Source organism: Populus euphratica, unplaced genomic scaffold (assembly GCF_000495115.2).
Source record: "Populus euphratica unplaced genomic scaffold, PopEup_1.0 scaffold318.1, whole genome shotgun sequence".
Lineage (NCBI taxonomy): Eukaryota > Viridiplantae > Streptophyta > Magnoliopsida > Malpighiales > Salicaceae > Populus > Populus euphratica.
In genome coordinates, this window is record NW_011500003.1 from 469410 (window position 1) to 485660 (window position 16251).

The 16251-nt window shown below is 30.9% G+C and overlaps 1 protein-coding gene across 4 annotated transcripts; it reads right to left on the bottom strand.

Moving 5' to 3' along the window:
- Window positions 1-10358: 10358 nt before the first annotated feature.
- Window positions 10359-13333, bottom strand: LOC105140997 (neurofilament heavy polypeptide-like). Of its 4 annotated transcripts, none has more exons than XM_011048055.1 (3): window positions 12870-13333; window positions 10909-11085; window positions 10359-10755 (listed from the first exon to the last, which is right to left on the bottom strand). In XM_011048055.1, the coding sequence occupies exons 1-3, from the start codon at window positions 13113-13115 to the stop codon at window positions 10603-10605; spliced, it is 576 nt and encodes a 191-aa protein (XP_011046357.1). In that variant the 5' UTR covers window positions 13116-13333; the 3' UTR covers window positions 10359-10602. The 4 variants fall into 4 exon arrangements, with proteins under 4 accessions (XP_011046357.1, XP_011046358.1, XP_011046356.1 ...); XM_011048056.1 differs by having other exon boundaries at window positions 10359-10715; window positions 10875-11085; XM_011048054.1 differs by having other exon boundaries at window positions 10359-10634; window positions 10683-11085.
- Between the last annotated feature and the right edge of the window lie 2918 nt (window positions 13334-16251).

The following is a 16251-nucleotide window of genomic DNA, read 5'->3' on the forward strand; positions in this document are numbered from 1 at the left end:
ATCCACGTTAAGAAAGTAAGCTGCCTTTAGAGAGCTTTATGCATCATTACATTTGACCTTTCAGGATGATGTGGGGTCTTTCTTACGTTGTCTTGTATATACATATAGAAGCCCACACTTCAAGAATACCTTTCTGTCCCCGTCGGCTAGACCACTTGTCTATCCTTTCTTTTTCTTATATCTTTTAAAAATATTTTAAAAAAATTAAATGTTTTTTATTTTTAGTATTTTTAAATTATTTTAACGATGATATCAAAATTATTTTTAAAAAATAAAACAATATTATTTTTTAAAAAATAAAAAAATATTATTTTAATATATTTATAAATAAAAAAATATTTTAAAAATAACTATTAACATCTTTCCCAATAATCCTCGATGAAAAACTCCTAAATATATCCTTAGTCAACGGAAAGATTGGTAGGTCAAAAAAAAATAATAAATATCATTTGGAAATTGGGGAGGAAGTATCCGACAATATGAAAGAAGAATCTTACGTTCAGAAAGGGACAAATGATAGGCTATATAATTCTTTGAATCCACAAAACCATCAAAGAGGCTCATTGTATATAAAGATTTCATATTCCATGCAGCCTCCCTCGTCGTTTCTTAAAAAGACGGTATATCAGCGTTTTATTATATATTATTTAATTGTTATCACGTGATAATAGAAACAATAACAAAAAAAAATAAACTTGTCTCTTGTATAATTTTCTAGGAATTCACCACTAAAAAATTAATAAATAAAAATAAAAATATTAAAAGAATATTTTTATTAATAAAATTTTTTATTACCAATAAATTTACTGATAAATAAAAAATTACCAATAAATATTCACCTAATTTTATTAGTAAATTAATTACCAATGAAATAATAATGTAAATACAAATAAAAATTATGTCAGTAAATATAAAGATTGTGGCAGTGATTTTTATATTTTTTTAAAAATAATATATATTTAAACATGATATATTTTTATTTTTTATTTTTAAAATATCTTTCTAAAATATATTTATTAATCCAATTGTATTGAATAATCTCTCAAAATGAAATATCTTAAAGAATATCATTTCAAAGTTGGATTCCTACCGGTCTCTCCTGGGTGGCTCTATGAGATTCCATGTGTTTTCCTATGCTTTTAATGTGATGAAAATTTAGCACAAGTTGGTTTTCTAGTCCTCCACAATATTTGACCAAAATATTAAAAGACTAGGGTATGGAACCTAGCTCTAATATTTCAAATGTAAAAAAAATAAAATAGAAATTTATATATATTTTTTATATTGCAATAGGGAGTTGTTATAATTAAGCTATTCCATTACAAGGAGTCTGAGTAAAATAAAAAACCTAAAAATAATTACAAGAAAATTGTATTAAATAAAATATATTGTCTTTGAATGAACATATATTTCGCAACACATAGCATTCTCCATCATTTTGTCCCCGTTATAAAAGAAATGGTTGCCTAGATCAGTTTTGCTCTGCCACTTGAATATATAACAGTGAATATTATAATCTTGATGATAGCTGTAGTTAAGTTTTGGATTTGCTTTTTAATAATTATAATAATTATAAATTTGAGTTTTTTAGAATGAATTATTAAAAATTTATATGATTATTAATTTTAAAATTAATAAAATTAATTAATATATATATATATATAAACTAATTCAGATATTTATTGATCCAGATATTTCCATTAATAGTAAATATTATATGTTCAAGCAACAGCAAACACATCGTGAAATACATTGTTGAATGACTAAAATGTGACTATTCTTATTGTTCAGGAGCAAATGTGTACTTTACCCTCAAATCATATTAATCCAATAAAGTACTTATGAACAAGCAAATTAAAGCAAAGCTGTGTTTGGGAACATGAACACTAATTCCAAACAGAGTCTAAATCAGACACATCTAAGCATCTTCTTAATCATTTTAAACAAACAAGAATAAATAATGTATCACAAGCATCTTATTGATTGTTTTGTATAATTATTTAAACTGTGTTATTTAATAATTTAAATAAGTTGATATAAAAATAAATATTATTGATAAAAATAAATTTTTAAAAAATAATAAAAAGTTATTTACTTCACCAAGCCTAAAAGGCTGATTGTTTCCATTATATAATAATAACAATAACAATAATAATAATAATAATAACAATAATAATAATAATAATAAAATGGTATACAAGGTCATAAGATCTTAATTAATAAAAAAAAATTATAGCTGCACAAAGAAAATAATTGAAAGTTTTTATAATTAAAAAATATTTTTGAAAAACTAAAATACCAAATACACAAAGCATTGAGAGAAGTTTTTATATATTTTTAGCTGAAAAATATTTTTGAAAAACCAAAATATCCTTCCATTAATGCAAGGAAATCATGTTCCTTGCCTTCCAGCTGCGAAATCACAAATCCATAGCCAACATTCACGAAAACCTGCCACAGGCTGGTATGTAGACAGAAGGACAATAATGCATGAGACGACGGCCAGTAGGGACTCAAATCTTTCAACTGATCTTGCTTGTTTGATTTTGTGTTGTATGATTTTCTTAACAAATATTTTTTAATAAAAATTATATTAAAATAATAATTTTTTTATTTTTTTATTAAAATATTTTAAAAACATTTTAAAACAATTAATTTAATATTTTAAAATAAAAAATACTTTAAAAAATACCCCATATCCCTGATGGCTATTGACTTCTATTGACTTGGTACAAGCGTTCATATAATAATCGCTCGGTGTGAGATATTAATCTGAGTCTTGTCATTGCTCTCTAGCTAGGTGACATATAGAGAAATTAATGTTTGATTAATCTTATTCAAAAAATTAAATGAATGATTGATTTATCTATGCAATATTTAAAAGATTTACTTTTTCAACCGTTAAAATAGTAATGAGATTTTCAGGGTGTTTGTTCATAGTTTTAAAAAACAAATTAAAAAAAAATATTTTTAAATCATTGTGATATACTAATATTAAGAATATATTTTAATAAATAAGAAAATATTAATTTATTATATTTTTAAATAAATATTTTTTTAAAAAATAATATTTATTACTGTTTCAAATATCCCCTGTCTTTTCTTTTTAAACGAGGATTAAGGTTTCCAATTTTAGTTGGGAAAATAAGAGATACATAGATCACAACATCATTTTATTATTTTACCCTCCTAGCTCTATCTTCTTCTTGGAATCGTAAGTTTGAAAGAACCACTAAAAGTAAAAAGATGTTATTCTAAGCTCCGAAAATAATATTTAATTGGGAAGGTGCTGATCTTGCAAGTTAATGGTCAAAGTTTGAATAATAGGTAAAGTGATTAGGGTTTTTTTTTTTAAATTTAGGACAGTGAAAGGAAAAAATAACACAATTAAAAATATTAAAAATAAAAATAATTAGTTTTAGAGTAGATCAATAATAATTTTTTCATATATAAAATCAATATAAAAAATATAGAGAATATTTAAGGTGTTTTAAATGTGATGAATAATCTACATTTAATAATCTTGAGTCTAGCATTATGTCAAACTCAAATGCTATTGGATTTACTTGTAAAGTTACACTTAATAGCATTAGGTCTTGCAGGAATGCTAGACCCAATACTATTGGATTTGTTGTCGAGCCAAATCTCATATTTTTTGATCTTGCTGCCTAGCAAGGCTCAATATCCTAGGGTCTAGCGATCAAGCTAAATCCAATAACTTTGAATCTGGTTGTGGAGCCGGATCCAATATTTTTTTTAAGAGTATTTTTTACTTGAAAATAATTCACATAATTTTTTTATATTTTTAACAACAACATCTCAAAATTAAAAAAAAACAAATACTATAATTTTTTTATATTTTTAACAACAACATTTCAAAATTAAAAAAAATACAAAAAAATACATCAAAATATAATATTGTTTCAAGACAAATACACTTTTAAAATATAAAAACAAACAACTTTTAAAGCAAATATGACAAAGAAAACGTGATTGTGTGTGTATAAAAATTAATCACATTTTCCATATTAATTAAAACAAATATGCATTGGGTCAAAAAATACAAAAATTATAAATATAAAAATATCATTAGGTCTAGTTGGGCAACCAACCCTAGCGAGACCCAATAGCACTGGGTCTGGCTTTCAAGTTAGACCCAATATTATTGGATCTAGTTAGACAGTCAGATCCAAGAATATTGGTAGTTGGATTTAATAGCATTGGGTTTGGCGGTCAATTCAAATCCAGCAATATTTTTTGACTAAAAAACAGAAATATAGTAGCATTTTTTACTAAAAAAATAGAAAAGATAGTGTCCCCTGGTTCTACAGTATTGTCTACAGTGTAAATAATCTATGTCTATAATATGGTCTATAGTATAATAAATTTATATACACAATATTTGTATGGTGTTTTTTCATGCATTTTAAAGTATAGTATAATAATAATGTCTTATCTGTGACAGAAAAATGAATCTATAAACATCTAATAAGCTTCATAAAATAGATTTGTCATTTGTGAGATTTATTTTAAATATGGTCAAATGTCGTATGGTCCATCGAAATTGTATAACCAAAGCTAAAATAATACGAATAGTTATCGGTTTAACAATTGGGTTAAAGGTCTCAAAATATCATAAAAGACAAACAAAAAAGAAGATGGTTTTGGAAAAAAATATACAAACCATGTGTATCATTATCACTATATAAATGTTACAGTTATGGTGATAAACATTACAATAACAACAACCATAACTTTCAGAATAATCACAATTGAGTTTAAGTTTAAACCTAATAGAGTAAAGTTTGAAAATCATGCATCCTGGTTTGTAGGGAGCATGTGATTAATATTCTTAACACCTTCCGTAAAATTAGTAGGTAAGGAACAAATTAATAATTTATCACGCAGAATACAAAATTGACTAACAGTATAGGCTTTGGAGAAAATATTTGCAGCTTCATTGCAGGTATTGATATATCAAATAACCACATCTTTGTTAGCCACCTTCTCTTGAATAAATGATAATCAATTTTAAGATGTTTAGCTTGCACATGAAAAATAAAATTAGAAGCCAAAGACATAACACCGAGATTATCACACCTAAGTGTAGTTGGTGAAGACAAATAAATGTGCAACTCTTGTAAAAGCATACAGATCCAATATACTTCAGCTGTTACTAATGCCAAGCTTCGATACTCTGCTTCAGTACTAGAACTGGAGATGATAGGTTGTTTTTTAGAGGATCAATGCCAAGCTTCGATACTCTGCTTCAGTGGAGATGATAGGTTGTTTTTTAGAGGACCAAGAAACTAAATATTGTCCAATATAGTTGTCATAGCCACTTGAAGAATGTCTATTAGGATTACCTGCCTAATCTGCATCACAGAAAGTATGTAAGGCAACAGTACTTGGTTTATAGTGAAGACCAAAATCAGCAATATGCTTTAAGTAACAAAGAACTCTATTGGCTGAAGTCCAGTGGGTACTAATAGGTGCTTACATATGTTGACATAACTGATTGACAGAGCATACAATATCAAGATGTGTAATGGTGACATACTGAAGGGCCCCAACAATATGGCGGTATTCAGAAGGATCAATTAAGAGATCACCATTAAATTTTGACATTTTCTATCCAGAAATGTAGGGAGCCTTGTAAAGTCGAGCACCTACCATATTAGCACAATCAAGTAAATTAGCAATTCATTTAGATTGACGTAAATGTAACCTTGTATGATCACGTGCAACCTTTATCCCTAAAAAATAGCTCAAGTCACCTAAATCTTTTATCACAAACTCATATTGCAATTATGAGATAATAGAGAACATTATCAAATTATTATTTTCAGTGATGATAATATCATCGAAATACATTAATATATAAATATGCAATTTATCTCTATGAAGAGTAAAGAAAGAGTAGTCAACGTATGAACCAGAAAAACCAAGATCAACCAGTGCGTGTAAGAGGCAAGTGAACTAAGATTGTGGTGCTTGTTTAAGGCCATAAAAAGAGTGATGCAATCGACATGCAAATGTAGGATGTTCAGCACTGATAAACCCTTTTGGTTGCTCCATATAAACTTCCTCATCATCAAGATATTCTTGGAGAAAAGCATTGGAAACATCTAGCTGCCATATGGTCCATCAAACTGTACAACCAAAGCTAAAATAAAAGGAACGATTATCGATTTAACAACTAGGCTAAAGGTCTTAAAGTAGTTGACACCAAACCTATGATCAAATCCTTTGGCGACTAACCTTACCTTGTAATGATCAATAGAGTCATGAAGTTTCTGTTTGATCTTGTAAACTCATTTGTTGTGAACAATATCATAGGAAGAAGGTCATGGACTGAGTGATCACGTATCATTATTCAATAATGCCTTGAACGCAAATTCTATAGCTACATGTCATTTCAGATTTGGAGACTACCTGTGTATAAGTATTAGGCTCATGAGGGATGACTGGTGTATGGAACAGGTGAAATTGATGTTATGAGGAATAATGGGTCACATAGTCAGGAAACTGACAAGGCCAAAAATGCCCTGTTTGTGAGCGAGAAACAATATAGGGAACAAGGGAGTGCCTCATAGATGAATTTGAATAAATTAGGGGATCAAACGATTCAATGATAATGGGATAGGGTGAAGAATTACAGGGCACAGTTGAAATTTGAATAGAGGATGGGATGGGTGACACAAGGGAATTAAGGGGCTCATGAGGTTAGGGTAAAGGATGTGAATTTATTGTAAGTTGATTTGCATAATAGTTTATTCAATAGGTAAGTGGTGAGCCCAAAAAATTAGGGGAAGTTGGAATTCGAAGGGAAGAACAAGATGTACTAGTAAATTTGGTAGGTGGTGGACCTAAAAAATTAAAAGAAATTGGAATTTGAATGGGAGAGAAAAATATGTCAGGAGGGATCACAATACCAATAGGAGAGTAATTTGGAATCCTTATTTTGCCTGGAAAACAGTTTTCATCAAACACAACACTGCGAGAGATGTGAACACGCTCACTTATGGAATCAAAACACTTATAACCCTTTTGACTGGAGCAATAACCAATAAAAATGCACAAGATACTACGATATGACAATTTATTTTTAGCATATAGATGTAACGAAGGATAACATCTACATCCAAAGTTTCGTAGAAAAGAATAACCAGGTGCATTTTTGTATAGTTTGAATAAATAAGCATCATTATTTAAAACTAGCGTAAGAAACCTATTAATTAAATATATGGTAATTAAAAATAATTTAACCTAAAATTTCTTAGCAAGGCCAGATTGTGCAAGTAAAGTGAGGCCTATATCAACAATGTGGTGATGTTTTCATTTAGCAATATTATTTTGTTAAGAAGTATGTGGACATATTTGTTTATGAAAAATACCATTTTCTATAAGATACAGAGTAAAAAAGAAGGAAATATATTCTTCACCGTTATAGGTTTGTAAACATTTAATAGGGGATGAAAATTGTTTTTCCACAAAGTAGCTGAAACTGAACAAAAGAATTAAAGACATCATATTTATTTGCAATTGGATACAACTATGTAAATCAACTGAAATCATTAATAAATGTTAAATAAAATTTAAAATCATTAGGTGAGATAAGAAGTGTAAGCCAAACATCCGTGTGGATCAGATCTAAAGGACTTGATGTCTCATGATGAGAGGAAAAAGGTTATTGAATGGATTTTCCAAGTTAACAAGATTCACATATAAAGTTCTTTTGCATTGAACCAAGAAGAGTTAAATTAGAATAAGATAAGACATGATGTAAGACGGACTCGGATGGATGACCTAAGCATTACTGCTAGAGAATGGATTTTCCAAGTTAACAAGATTCATATATAAAGTTCTTTTGCATTGAACCAAAAAGAGTTAAATTAGAATTAGATAAGACATGATGTAAGACAGACTCAGATGGATGACCTAAGCATTACTGCTAAATTGATAAAATAGAGCCCATTTTCACTCGGACCCTGAAGAAGCATGATTCCTGTCTGATTCTCCTAAACCGAATGGGCATTATATGTGAGATGGAAAAACATCATTATCGACACAAAAAAATTTAATAGAAAAAAGATCAGTAGCAGCGTGAGGACAATGAATAATATTTTTAAGAAGAAAGCGATTGTAATAAGAGTGGACAATGGATGAACTAATATGTTTAATAGACAAACTTACACCATTACCTACATCGACAATCTCATTACCATCAAGCGGGCGTTTGGAATCAAGATTCTCAACATTATTAGTTACGTGTGCATTAGCACCACTATCCGCAAGCCATTGACAATTCAAAAATTTTGCATTAATATCGGTAACCATGGTTACCAGTTCTGTAGGAGGATGATGTCCTTGGAAAGAAAAATCCATTCACCGAAAAGAGTCCAATACCTGATGATTATGTCCTTTGCAAATCTGGCAAGGGGAACGACCACCAAAGTTAAAAACAGAAAAAACATCCTTAGTATATGTGGAGGAGGCAAGTTTAAGATAAAAGTTCGACTTTGTAGCTTTAGTGTTTAAAGACCTAGAAAAATGGAGTTTACATTTCACAGGCTGAAACTTTGGTTGATTATTGAATAAAGCAAATGAGAATGTTTTTGGCGCAGGATTTAATGGAGCATGATGATTCAAAATTGTTTCATGATTCAGCAGCTCAGACCTGAAATCAAAAAATGGCATAGAAATCTCACGAGTATGGAAGGAGTAAGATAATAAATTGTGTAAAAGTATGATTAATACCCCTAATAATAAAGGATATGAGATTGTCATTACCAACTAGTTTTCCAACGGCAAATAATTGATCTGCTAAGAACTTGGCTTCAATCATATATGAAGCACAAGTCAAAGAACCTTGTTAGAGATTTTGTAGCTAACATTTCAAGTAAGAGATGTGAGATTTTGATTAAGAAGCAAAGCGAGTAGCAAGAGATTGTCATGCTAAAAACGAAGAGTCCAAACCATAAAAGAAAGCTACTAGTGTAGAAGAAATAGAAGAGATGATCCATCTTAGTAAAAGTTAGTCACGACTCTGCCAACTGGTGTGGATAGGATTTACAAACTTATTTTTTATAGCATTATCATCAATAAACATAGTAAAGCAGAGATTAGAACCATCAATAAAGCCATGCAGATTATGACTCTTAAGAATAGATTTAAATTGTGCAATCAATGTAATATAGTTTGTCTCCTTAAGTTTGATAGAGACAAGTTGTGTTAGATTGGAGAAAATAAACTAGGATAAGAAGGAGAATCCAAAATCAACCATGTTTTAGAAAAAGCGAAAGCAAGATCTTTAAAATATAAACTAGATTGGTTTTGATACCATGAAAAAAAAAAAGATGATTTGAGCAAAAAATATACAAACCGTGTGTATCATTATCATTATATATAGATGTTACAATTATAATCATAAACATTATAATAATAGCAACCGTAACTTTTAGAATAATCACAATAAAATTTAAGTTTAAAGTTGACATAGTAAAGTTTGAAAATCAAGTATTTTGATTTATAAGTAGCCTAGAATTGATATCCTATAGATGCAAGTCCATACTTCTATCGATAGGCCTCTAAACTGCTTATAGTCATGGGTTTATTGTAATGTACATAATTATTAAATATGCTTGAGATGACATATTAACATGGAAAACTTAGAATCTGGCCCAATTTTTTTAATTAAACTAGTTTATCATCATCAGGTTTTTAGTAATTCAATTAATCAATTTAACTAAATTTAAATACAACCAGGACTATATATATATATATATATGCGCAAATCCGAACTTTTTTTTTTTTTACATTTGATATCCTAGATCACGTTTGACAACTATAGTTGACATAACTCATGTGACCGTTTAGGATCAAAGAATTTACATAAATCTAATGCTTGACTGCTCTAGCTTTTTGCTGCGATTTTAAGAACTCCATGGACCCATTATCTTGTAAAAACGGGCTAAGGTGAAAATACCATAGGAACAGATGGGCTTTGCCTTTCACCATTTTTTTCTCTTCAGAAAGGGTTATAAGTTTTTGTATTTCCAGCATAGCTGTAAAGCTTCCTGTGCCTTTTTAAAAAAAATTGTTTTTCGTGTATTTGTAAGTACAGGGGGTGCTGATCCTGAACTTGTTTAAGCACAAGCAAGCAGATCCACATCGAGTCTTTAATGAGAAATTATTTAAAGATTAGATGTGTTTATCTAACCATTTTCTACATACAATGTTTTAATTTAATCTTAAAACTAAAATTTTGATGATGGATTATTTTAAAATGAGCCATATCTTGTGGAACTCTCCTTGTGAGTAGAAAGCCAGAAAATGCAAGAAAAAAAAATATAAAATGTGCATAAAACAATCTATGTTGATATATAATCTAACAAATTAATAAATCAATCCTTCCTCATGGAGATATAAAGATGTCAAACAAGCTGAAATGAAAAGAAAAATCGATGTGTGAGAAAACAAGAGAAACAGACTCACAAAAGCAGCAGCAAAAGTACCATGGCAACCACCACATCACAGCCTTTACCCTGAAGTGTCAATATCTATAGCTAAAATCACACTTTTGACATTACTTCCAAGACCTCAAGGAGTCTTTTCAGGTTTTTTCTCCCCTACTGTTTCAGTAGTTTTAGTCTCAGTCCCCACGGTTTTTTTCTCCCCTAATGTTTCAGTAGTTTTTGGCTCTGCTGCTGCTGCCGGTGGTGTGACTTCACTTGTTACTTTTTCTGTCTCTACCTTTACAGGAGCATTTACATCTTTTGGTTCAATTACCACTACAGGTTCTTCCTTCACTGTTGAAGATTCTTCTTTTGGCACTTCTGGCTCAGTAGGTTTTTCAGTTTCTGAAGTTTCTGGTTTGACTTCACTTGTTACTTTTTCTGTCTCTACCTTTACAGGAGCATTTACATCTTTTGGTTCAATTACCACTACAGGTTCTTCCTTCACTGTTGAAGATTCTTCTTTTGGCACTTCTGGCTCAGTAGGTTTTTTAGTTTCTGAAGTTTCTGGTTTCTCTTGTTCTGCTGGTGCCTTGTCACTTTCTTTTGGCTCCTTCCCTTTTTCATTCTGCATAGCATGCAATTTTAACCATAAGATATCGCAGAATATTCAAAATCTAACTAATATGTTCATTTTACCAATGGCATTGTAGCTTATGGCAGCCCTGCAAAGCAAGAGAAGTGAGGGCTCAGGCTTGAGCCCCCTGTCCCCCTCTTAGGTCGCAGTACTAGTTATATACAAGCAATGGAGACTCTATAGGTTCCAACGGGACACCATAAATAATTCTCTACTTCTGGGGCTGGTTGTGTCAGAATGATAGTTGTTAACCTTAGAAACAGTTAGGGTTTTCAAGTCAAACTATTTTCTATTTAAGCAGCAATGTTTCATTCTTTAAGAAAACAAAAGTGTTGATTCGGTCAAGACTGGCCATGCCAACATAATCATTAAAAATATAGCAATGTTTCGGATCAATATCTTCTCCTATTCAACTAGAAAGTTGGCTTGAATTAGGTTTTGGATCCTGAATTTTCTCATATTAACCCTCCAGTCAGGCTAGTTTCAGCAGCTATGGCATAACCTGCCATTAACACCAGTCCTTAATTTATCGACCATTGGGCCGAAGAATAACCTATCCAGTTGGCTGTTGTGTGAACAAGGCGATGCAAATGTAATTGTGTGTATGGACTTGCATTGCATAAAAATAAAGTGCAGGGAACATAGCTAAGAGGCTGAAAGATACGTTCCAAAATCAACGAAGAACACCCCACAATCTGACACAATTTAATCGAATTGGTAGGAAACAAAGGATCAGAATAATCCAAGCCCCAACAACCAGTACAGCAAGATACAAGTCTTCTATGGATGTCAAGTACTTACAGCCATAAACCATCAATTTTGCCACGCTTTATGGCGCCCACCATCGACTAGAGCCATACATATCCAGCCATGTTGCTCTATAGTTGCTTTCTATTTCTATCAAGATTTAACATTCCTACCTAGATCCCTCATCATCATAAGAGTTTTTAGATATATTTTTCTATCCCTCAATATTTTTATATCACCTTTCTCACATCAAAACTAAGTTATCTAACAACGCAAATCAAACTCCGTTTTTTAATATATATTCGGTACTGTTAATGCATGTAATTTTTATAAATATTTTTCATTTTAAAATATATTAAAATAATGTTTTTGAATTTTTTTTTGTTATACATATCAAAATCATCAAAAATAATACTAAAACAAATATAAATTTAATATTTTTTAAAGGAAAACATGTTTTTGAAAAGTATCAAAAAATAAAAATTACTACAGTCCCAACCAAGTTGTTATTTCTTTCTTTATCTAATAAGATCGCATTAAAATAATAATATACTAATACCTTCTCACTATTAATATATAAAACTAATGTGGGCAGCAATTAAAAAAAATTATCTCATTAAAGGGTATGAAAATGAAATCACAGAAAATATTGAGGAAAATCATGGAAGAACCAAACAAAAAATGGGTCCTTGATAAGAGTTAATTTGTTTGTATGTTATCGAATGAATATGCAAAATAACAAAGTTAAAGATACCTTACCCCAACTTTCCTGTTCATAGAAACTAAAGCTTTTAACTTTATTAATTGCTTATAATATCCCAACAAATAAAATAAACCTAATTAATACAAATAGCTGCATAGTTTTTCATAGAGAAAGTGGGCTTAAGGGAAAAGTTTTACTTGAGCTTTAAACTTCATTGCTAAAGAATGTCTTAAAATAAAATAAAATCAAAATCTTTCATTTATGTTTGCACAAAAAATAAAAATAATTGTATGGAAAATCTTGGTATAAGAAATAAAATAAATACCTCCTTGAACAAATTACTTAGAGATCGTCTCTTGCTGTCATCAACAATCTCAGTCTCCTCCACCTTATCACCGCCGGCATCACCAATATCTTTCTCAAAAACGACTTTCTTTTCCTCTTCATCCTCAGCGGCAACCTTATCTTCAACCTGAACATCACCACCTGTTGCCACCATAACTTCCTCCTTGGCAGGCTCAGGAGTCTCACCCTCCTTCAACACCTCAGGCTTGGTGGCACAGGCTCCCATATTATCCTTCCTTCTCTGCCTTTAACAAGCAACTAGTATCCTTGCTTTTGGTGCACGTTAAAGAAAGTTAAAAGAAAGATTCAAGAATTGTAGACAGACAAAGAGAGGAAAGAAAATATGGGAAACTTAAATATAAATAAAAGAAGATGAAGGGGAAACGTGGGATGCTATTTTTTTGGCTCCGGCATCCACTCTGTGATGGAGGGAAGCGTACGTGTATATATATAGACAGAGAAGAAAGAGGAAGAAAAGAAAAGAGAGACGGAGAGACAAGAAAAACTGGTTTGAAAATCAAGGGTTTTCAATGTTTTTTTGGAAGCTTGGTTTTTGTGAAATATTTTTTTTGAACAAATTACTTAGAGATCGTCTCTTGCTGTCATCAACAATCTCAGTCTCCTCCACCTTATCACCGCCGGCATCACCAATATCTTTCTCAAAAACGACTTTCTTTTCCTCTTCATCCTCAGCGGCAACCTTATCTTCAACCTGAACATCACCACCTGTTGCCACCATAACTTCCTCCTTGGCAGGCTCAGGAGTCTCACCCTCCTTCAACACCTCAGGCTTGGTGGCACAGGCTCCCATATTATCCTTCCTTCTCTGCCTTTAACAAGCAACTAGTATCCTTGCTTTTGGTGCACGTTAAAGAAAGTTAAAAGAAAGATTCAAGAATTGTAGACAGACAAAGAGAGGAAAGAAAATATGGGAAACTTAAATATAAATAAAAGAAGATGAAGGAGAAACGTGGGATGCTATTTTTTTGGCTCCGGCATCCACTCTGTGATGGAGGGAAGCGTATGTCTATATATATAGACAGAGAAGAAAGAGGAAGAAAAGAAAAGAAAGACGGAGAGACTAGAAAAACTGGTTTGAAAATTAAGGGTTTTCAATGTTTTTATGGAAGCTTGGCTTTTGTGAAATATTTTCTAAGAATTTCCCTAATTTGGAATTATGGTAGAACAGGTGTCCCCGGCTGTGGGAGGGGGAGGGGGGGTGTTTATGGGAAGAGGACAGGTGTCCCCGGCTGTGAGAGGGAGAGGGAGAGGGAGAGGGGGAGTGTTTATGAGAGGAGTGAGGGAAGGGAAGGAGAGGAAGGGAGAGAAGGAAGGAAAATGGATGTTTTTTTTTTTTTTTAAGCGGGGAATTTGAGGGGTTCATAATTCATTTATTGCATTTAATTTAAATTTTATTATTCATTTATTTATTTGGTGTTTGGTGTGAGTGCTGTACTTTTGTGTGATGTTATGTGGATGTTTCTCATTGATTTAATTTTCTAGTAATTTATAGAAAGAAAATGGGACAATTGAGTTGGCTATGGTATTAATGTAGGTCCCAATTACAGGTTGGCTCGATGACTCTTGATTTCAAATAATAAAAACTCCATTTAAATTAGGGTTTCTTTTTGGGTTTTTGATAGGTTAAATATATGATTTATTAGAAATAAAAAAGGGTTTTTTAAAATAATTTAATTATGCGTGTGTGTTAATTGTTCTTGAGATATACTTAATGGTTTTAAAAAAAATTAAAGATGCAAAAAGAAAGAAAGTAAAGATAACATTTGATTGTGGATTTATTTGGAAGGTAATTACAGCAAGAAAAAAAGTCAAAATTAGTTGAATTTTATTTTTATATAAATTGATAAATCATTTATTTTTTTTGTGTATAGGTTTTGAAGGGAAAAAAAAAAAACTTTTGCTAGTTATGATCCCATCAGCACACCTTTTTAATAATTTTGGTGCTTCAAATTCAGGACCCTATTGAAGTGCCAAAACTAGCATATCTTAATTAAAACTCTTACTTTACTAGTAAGAGGAGGGCACATTCTTGCATCCATTCATTTCCATGGAGGCCGAGAGACGTGGAGATTCTAGTTGTTTTGTTTTTGTTTTTGGACGGCCAGATTGTGTCTATATATTTATATTAAATGTGTTTAATCTTGGCAGGTTGATGCAGGATAAATACCTTAGAAATATGATAATAGTTATTTTTTAAAGTGTTATTTTTAAAAATACATTAAAAAAATATTTATTATTTTAAAAAAATAATTTTTAATATAAACATATGAAAATAATTTAAAACTAAAAAAATTAATTTAAAACTAAAAAAATTAATTTTTTTAAAGCATTTTTAAAATATAAAAACAAACAAACTCTTGCTCATATCTTAAATTAAACTAAATAGAAACTAATTAACCTGATCAAATTTGATAAATCAACTTATAATCTAATTAATTCAATTAAAATTTAAAATAATTATTTAAAAAAATATTATTTTAATTTGAAAAAATAGATATATATAAAGAGCACATGAACCGAATACTTAACCCGGCGGTGTTTAATAACTTCTTAAATGAACATACAGCTGGTATCAAAGATGCTACGAGTTTGAGAAAAAAAAAAAAAGAAAAAGAAAAGAAAAGCAAAGAGCATTATTTCATGCACTAGGCAGCAGGCAGCAGGCAGCAGGCAGAGAGATGGAGGGAGAGGTAGGGCAGTAGTGGTGCCCATGTAGTTTCATCGTGTTCGCCATTAGAGAACACTATTCCATCATCAAGTAGTGTTTTGCAAGGTTTGAGTTTATTTTAATTATTAATGCTCTCTGGAGACTACCCTTCCTTGCAATCACATCTTGGGTGTGCTCTGGGGCCATCACGATTAGCATAAAGCTTGTTTAAAGCTCATGGATGGGCTGATGTTTCCACTTCACCTCTTGACATGACCACACTTGAATTTGCTTGGCAGTCATGTTAAATACGTCATTTATTCTTGGAGTAAGTTTGTTCATAGTTTTTAAACTCGATCTAGTTTGAGATCTGGATTTCAGGTTTTGACCGGATCATTAGGTTTTGATCAAGTTATCTGGATTAGCCGGGTTAATTTTTATTTTAAAAAAAAATTCAAAACGGCATCGTTTTAGTAAAAAAATAAATAAAAATCAACAAGTTGCAACCAGATTTTTGACCGGGTTTTGCCGGGTTGCCGAATCGGCCGGGTCATGACTCATTCTATTTTTTCATCAACCCGGCCCGGTTTTAGCCCCGGGTCGGCCGGGTCCCGCGTCAACCCACCGGACCGGACCAAGTTTTAAAACACTGGTTTGTTCCTTTAGTTTAAAAATATTTCTATAAAAAAATTAT

Bases quoted from the DNA above. Each gene is read 5' to 3' on its own strand.
- LOC105140997 (XM_011048053.1), bottom strand. From the start codon at position 13,115: ATGGGAGCCTGTGCCACCAAGCCTGAGGTGTTGAAGGAGGGTGAGACT. The intron at 11,086-12,869 runs GTATTTATTTTA...CATGCTATGCAG, and splicing joins TAAGTAATTTGTTCAAGGAG to AATGAAAAAGGGAAGGAGCC.